Source organism: Acanthisitta chloris, unplaced genomic scaffold (assembly GCF_000695815.1).
Source record: "Acanthisitta chloris isolate BGI_N310 unplaced genomic scaffold, ASM69581v1 scaffold23912, whole genome shotgun sequence".
Lineage (NCBI taxonomy): Eukaryota > Metazoa > Chordata > Aves > Passeriformes > Acanthisittidae > Acanthisitta > Acanthisitta chloris.
This window is the reverse complement of record NW_008661362.1, coordinates 1-6,132: the sequence shown is the minus strand read 5'-3', so window position 1 is coordinate 6,132 and position 6,132 is coordinate 1. Positions and strand designations below refer to the sequence as shown.

Genomic DNA, 6,132 nt, shown 5'->3' with positions numbered 1-6,132 from the left:
GCTGAAGTATAAGCAGGCAATTTCGGGCTGTTTTCCACACAGCCAAGTGCTTCAGTTGTGCCCCGAGCACACACAGCCCATGCACAGCTGTGCCAGCAGTGGGGGCAGCTGGGACAGACCCCCTTGCCCTATGCTGGGGGTGCCCAGGGCTGAGCTAACCACAGGAGCAGCCTGGGGGCACACAGTGGTGAGCAGGACAGTGTCTCTGCTCTCTCCTCTGCCAACATGCAGTTCAAAGTCTGAATCAGTGCATTTGCTCATTTTCCACTCAAAGGAGGACATGATGACAGAGATTTGGGCAGAAAGGGGCAAATTGGAGTTTAATCCTGCTCTAGGATAATCTAGGATAAACTTCCTATGGCTTGGAACAGTGTTGTGAGCACTCAGAAAGCTGAGAAAAAAAAGGTATTATTTTTGGCTGAGTCTTTATGGCTGATGCAGGAACTCTCTTGTTAGTTACTCATTGCCCCAGCAAGCCTCATAAAACAGTCAGGAGAGCCCAGCAAGTACTTTTCTTTAGCATTCTGGGAGCTCAGAAATGCAGGAATTGAACGAGGCCTTGAACCCATTTTATGGACTCACTTCTTACTGAGCACCATAAAATATTAAAATTCAGACCCTATAAATAAGGAGAGGAAAGAGCTGTGCATTTCCCAGCAGAAGGAGCCTTTCCTGAGACTCTTCCCAAGGTAAGTCTGGTGCTGCCTGACCCAGGGACGGGTTCCCCTGACAGACAGGTGATTGGAGACAGCAAACTCATGTAATGGAGATGAGAGACATAAAACCCCCTTGAATCTGCTCTGAACTGGAAAATGCCCTGCAACAAATCGACTCAGTTTATTCTCTGGTGACCCTGTCCCTGCTGTGAGGGCTCTCCCCAGGGTGTCTGATGGCAGCACTGATTAACCCCTGCGAGCCCTGAGCAGAGGCAGCAGCACTGGGACCCTCTCTCCCACAGGCACCAGCTGAGCCCCCCGAGATGGCACAGAGACACAGCCTCACCATCCCCTACGGAGCACCTCTCCTTGCTATATCCTTCTTGGCCTGTGTAGCCACAGGTAAGCAATGGAAAAAGTCTCTTGTGGCTTTGTCCAAGCCCCATGAAGCCAACAATTCAGACTGTCCAGGGCTGGGCAGTACAGGGTGATGTGCTGCACCAGCATCTCAGCTTTTGGGTGTTCTGGGGGTCATCCCCAGAGGACTGTCTGGAAACTCATTTTGAGAGCAGCAGGGAAGGGAATGGGGAAGTTCCAGTGTTTTCCAATGTTACTGCAGCAGCTGGACAGGATTGATGAAGGCACAGTGTGCAAACCTGCTCCAAGCAGTGAGATATGTGATAGCTTTGGCCACCTGGAAACCCCAGGGAAGAGAGAGGGAGCTTCAGTCTTCTTTATATTCACAGGACTTTAGTCCCTTTATATTCTGAGCTACATTTTAAATTCATTAATCTGTGACCCAGGCTACAGTAACGAGTTTCAGCCCATTACAATAATTTATGTCCCCTACTGGTTCTTCATTTAGCATGTCCTGAAGTTTGTACCTTAGACAAACTGCACTCTGCAGCAGCCAGACTCAGCCTGGCTGGGATACGGCTGAGGGGTTGATTAACTAATTTATACTCCCAAGACCATCCAGCTCCAACCCAAACCCAGCATGTCAAACAGTGAACACAGCACCCAAGGGCACAGTAGTGCTGTGACTGGCAGCAGGAGGGTGAGCAAGGCCAGAGGGATGGGGATGATTTTATGCTGTGTGTTACATGGTCACTGGTTTTCAGATGTTTTGATATAACAGGTCAGCCTTTGCCCTTCTGTCAGCCAGCTGAGAAAGGCTGATTTTTATTCTAAATGACTATGAACGGAGCTTTGTGATGAAGACAACTTCTTGTCTCAAAAACTAACATCCTGAAAACAGCTGTTAGACTGAAGCCTGAATGTCTCAGTCCCTCCTGCAAGGTCGAGGTGTGGAGAAGTGAGCAGAGCAGCTTTTGTGGGAAGGGTATGGCTTAGGATGCTTAGTGCCCTCATCCTCCTTGTTTTACAGGTTTGGAGCTGTCTATAAACAACCAGGCTGCTGACTTCTCCCTGTCCACAAAGCCTGGCCCTCCTGTCTCCCTCTCCTGCCTCGTACACAACAGCAGCCAGGCTGAGGAGCTGCTCTGGTTCCGAGGAGATGGGCGAGTGGATCTGAAAGATGGGAATAAAGAGAACATCAGCAACATCTGCATATCCCCAGTCAACGAGTCTGACAACGGAGTCACCTTCACATGCAAGTTGGCACGGGACAAGTCAGTCCAGGTGTCTGTGATCCTGGATGTCCAGTGTGAGTCCCAGTGGATTTCTGGGTGGGATGAGGTGGGATGGAAGCATGGGCTGAGCAGCTCAGTGTCTGGGCGGTGTTTTGCACCCTTGGACGCTGTCTTCACCAAGAAAAAATGCGTTTAGGAGGAGATAACTCGTGATAAGACACTCCCTTTCCACAGTGCTGCTCATGACCTGATCTAAGGCCTCTTTTATAGGGAGTGGGTGGGCCCTTATGTAAGAAGATGTTCTGAAATGTCCCTGCCACCACCTAGATTCTTTCCCAAGAATACAAGTCAGGGCAGAGAAGACACAGGAGTGACAGTCTCTGCCACTGACTGCCCTGCTGATTCCCTGGGATCAGGAAAGGCTGCACAGCTGTGATGTGTTAGACCACTGAATGTGGTGCACAAGGGATGTCTGAAAGGAACTTATTTTGCGTTAAATGGTGGGAATTCTACATGTACCTGAAAGGAGGTTGGAGCAAGGTGGTGTTGGTCACTTCTCCCAGGTGACAAGTGACAAGAGGAAATGGCCTTATGTTGCACCAGGGGAGGTTTAGATTGGGTATTAAGAAAATTTCCATCACCAAATGGGTCAGTCATCAAGCACTGGCACAGCTGCCCAGGGCAGTGTTGGAATCACCATCCCTATAGGGATTTAAAAGATGTGACACCTGGGGACATGGTTTAGTAGTGGCCCTGGCAGTGCTGGGGTAAGGTTGAACTCAATGATCTTAGAGAGCTTTCCCAGCCAAAATGTGGTTCTATAAACTGCATTGTCACTGACCCACTGAACTGCCTTACTGTGAACAGTTCCTCCCCATCTGAGCGGGGAAGAGTCACACCAAATTGAAGAAGACAAAGATGTTACTCTGAGCTGCAACTCCAAATCCAACCCTCAAGCCCAAGCAGTTTGGTATATGAACAATACCACCTTGACCCTGCAGCAGAGTCGTCACCAGCTGTACCAGACGAGTGAGGTGTCTCAGCTCTCTATCAGGAAAGTACAGAAGTCTGACAATGGCACCTACACCTGTGTGGTGAAGTCTTCCTTGGGAGAGGGCAGAAAGGATTTCCACCTCATAGTTGAAGGTAATGAGCCTGCTGCCAAGCAATAAGCTTAACTATTAACTCTCCATTCTCTTTTATAACAACAGCAATCCATTTCTATCAAGAAGTGTAAGTGGACTGTGGTAAATTCCCTGTGTTTACTTCTGAGCAGGGCACAGCAACAGCAAGGAGCTCTCCTTGCACCTGTGCCTGGGACCACAGCACCAGGAAGGGCCTGTCCTGCTCTGCCTGTTATTCAAAGGTGTTTGGCAAGAGTGACCCAGGGCAGGCTCAAGCCACTGTCACTCTTCCCACGCCGACAGGACACACTCTAGTGTGGTTTAAAGCACCTTAAGTGTTACTTGAAGTGTTTTTGTCTGACCACAGTACTCTGTCATGCCCAAAGAGTTGCTGAAGGCAAAGAGAAGTTGTGGCCCAGAAGTGACTACAGCCCTGTGGACAAGCCAGGGGCTGAGTGCTCAGGTCTCAGACAGGTGACACTAGGTGAGGTGACCCACCAGAACCATCAGGCATCTCTTTCCCACCCTCTGCCCAAGCCCTCTTGTTTCTGCACTCATGACACAGGGAGGAAAACAATCTTACCTGTGTCAGTGGTAGCTCTGGACTTATTTCTGTGTGTGAATGTGTTGGGGATCCTCTCCTCCAGGAACTGATGTTTCAATTCTTCTCCAGTTCACTAAAAGACAGGCCCAGCTCTCTTCTTTCCAGGGAACTAACACACAGAGTCAGTCTGCAGACAGCAGAGAGAGCAACAGTCAAATCAGCAGTGACAGCCATGGGGAAAGAAATATGTCTTTCCACAGTCCTGTGAAATGTTCTGGGTTACATGACTGCACTAATCTATCACATATCCAACTTCCTCTCTCCTGACAGATAAAAAACCTGTTTTTCCCAAGGAGGCTGTTATTGCTGCTGTGGTGGTGGTCACAGTCACTGTAATTTTTGGGATTGTGGCTCGAAAAGATAAAATTTTTAAGGTATGGAAAGCTCTAATTTCATAGGAAAAGAATAGTATTGTTCACTGCAATGTCCTGGGTTTTTTCGATGCTTTCTATTCTACTTCATAGTGTTGCTTTCCACTGTTAGATATCTGCTACATACTACCTCCTGCTCTAGAATTACCAGTAGTTAAATCACATTTGAGATATTTTAAGGTGGAAGCTTTATGTACCTGCAAGACATTTGTAACAATATCCCTATGGCCAAGGAAAGTGAAAGATAACGAGGCTGTTTCTTTCTTTTCAGTGCTTCAAGAAACCAAGGGAAACAGCTCTGTAAGTATTTGACTGCTTATTCCATGCTTATTCCAAATGAACCTCCTTTAAACTTGGCAGAACCTGGAGAAGAACACTCAGCAGGCTAAACCCACTTGTGGGTTTTTGCCAAGTAGGTGACTTTTCATTTCTTCTGTTCGTTTTGCTGCAGATGAAGAACACCATGCATGCCCAGAAAACATCATTTCTAACAGTGGAACTAAGCCTTAGAGTGAGATGATGAGATAAAGCACTGGAACAAGTATTTTGGAGTCAAGTTTATGTGTTTTGTTTTCAAAATAGAAGTGGTTCTTTGCATCTAGTGATTCTAACCTGCTGCTTAGAGCACTGCTGAGGAGGGTGAGCTGCCTGGACTGATACCAGTTCTTGCCCTCCATGCTTATTCCAGCAAGGAATGCAGGTGCAGTCAGGCATGCAGGTGGTGGATCAGTCTACAGAGGAATCTGTACTGGATTGCTACAGGTCGTGGTGCTGATGTACACAAAGTGAGGTGCTGAGCTGACACTGCTTTCTGTCCTGCAGGACATCCCAAGGATGTTGGGGGGGATGGTCACCCAATTTCCTGCCCCTTCCCAGTGATCCTAAGGTCTTCTCAGCTGCTGTAGCCAGGGTGAAAGCTGCCTGGCACCCAGCACTGCACCTCTTTCTCCCTGGCTGAGGGCACACCCCAGGGTTTGGGGCAGACATAGGTGCTCAGTAACACACAGTGAAGTTCCAGTGTGGTTGCTCCAGCCCTATGATGGCAGGAAAACCTCTCCATCCCTCCCTTCCCCCAACAATGTGCCATACAAGTGATTTTCTCAAGGTCCTGGCAAGCTGTTGAGGCCTCGTCATGTCTTAGAATGGCACATTACTAATACTGTCAATAAACACCATGTGCTGTAAGTCAATTTGAGACTGTGATGTGCCAACACTTCTTGGAGGAGCAGGACTGGTACTCAAGAGGGAGACTCTAGAGCCTGATCCAGAGGTCAATTCAGAACCTGATCCAGAGGCTGATTCAGAGCGTGTCCTTGACTGACATTTCCCAGCACTCAGGGAAGATCATCACTTTGCCACGGCAGTGCCACCTCATGCTCCTGGGCAGTGTCATTGTGCCCAACACTCCTGTTAATTCACAGCAGCACTGAGGGTGACACTGCAGGGGGAGAGCTGGGAAAAGCAGGATGAGGATGGAGATGGCGATAGGGGTATGGGGATGCAAATGAGGATGGAGATGGGGGCATGGAGATGGAGATGGGAATGGGATGGGGATATGGAGATGGGGATGGAGATGGGGATGTGGATGGTGGTGGAGATGGGGATGGAGATGGGGATAGGGGTATGGGGATGGTGATGGGGATAGAGATGGGGATGGAGACGGGGATGCGGATGGGGATGGAGATGCGGATGCTCAGACTGGGTATCCCTCCCCCAGGAGCGACACTAGCCCTCCAGGGCCGAGCCCGTGCCACACCGAGCCCGCCGGGGCTGGGAGCCCCGGGC

General features: G+C 49.2%; 1 protein-coding gene across 1 annotated transcript; it reads left to right on the top strand.

The window, feature by feature from the left end:
- Window positions 1-979: 979 nt before the first annotated feature.
- Window positions 980-4,651, top strand: TMIGD1 (transmembrane and immunoglobulin domain containing 1). Its single transcript, XM_009070214.1, has 5 exons — window positions 980-1,058; window positions 2,044-2,322; window positions 3,116-3,394; window positions 4,247-4,350; window positions 4,619-4,651. The coding sequence occupies exons 1-5, from the start codon at window positions 980-982 to the stop codon at window positions 4,649-4,651; spliced, it is 774 nt and encodes a 257-aa protein (XP_009068462.1).
- Window positions 4,652-6,132: the final 1,481 nt, after the last annotated feature.

Excerpts from the sequence above, each read along its gene's own strand:
- TMIGD1 (XM_009070214.1), top strand. The coding sequence starts at position 980 with ATGGCACAGAGACACAGCCTCACCATCCCCTACGGAGCACCTCTCCTT. Across the intron at positions 2,323-3,115 it reads TGTGATCCTGGATGTCCAGT|TTCCTCCCCATCTGAGCGGG; the intron begins GTGAGTCCCAGT and ends TACTGTGAACAG. Across the intron at positions 3,395-4,246 it reads TTTCCACCTCATAGTTGAAG|ATAAAAAACCTGTTTTTCCC; the intron begins GTAATGAGCCTG and ends CTCTCCTGACAG.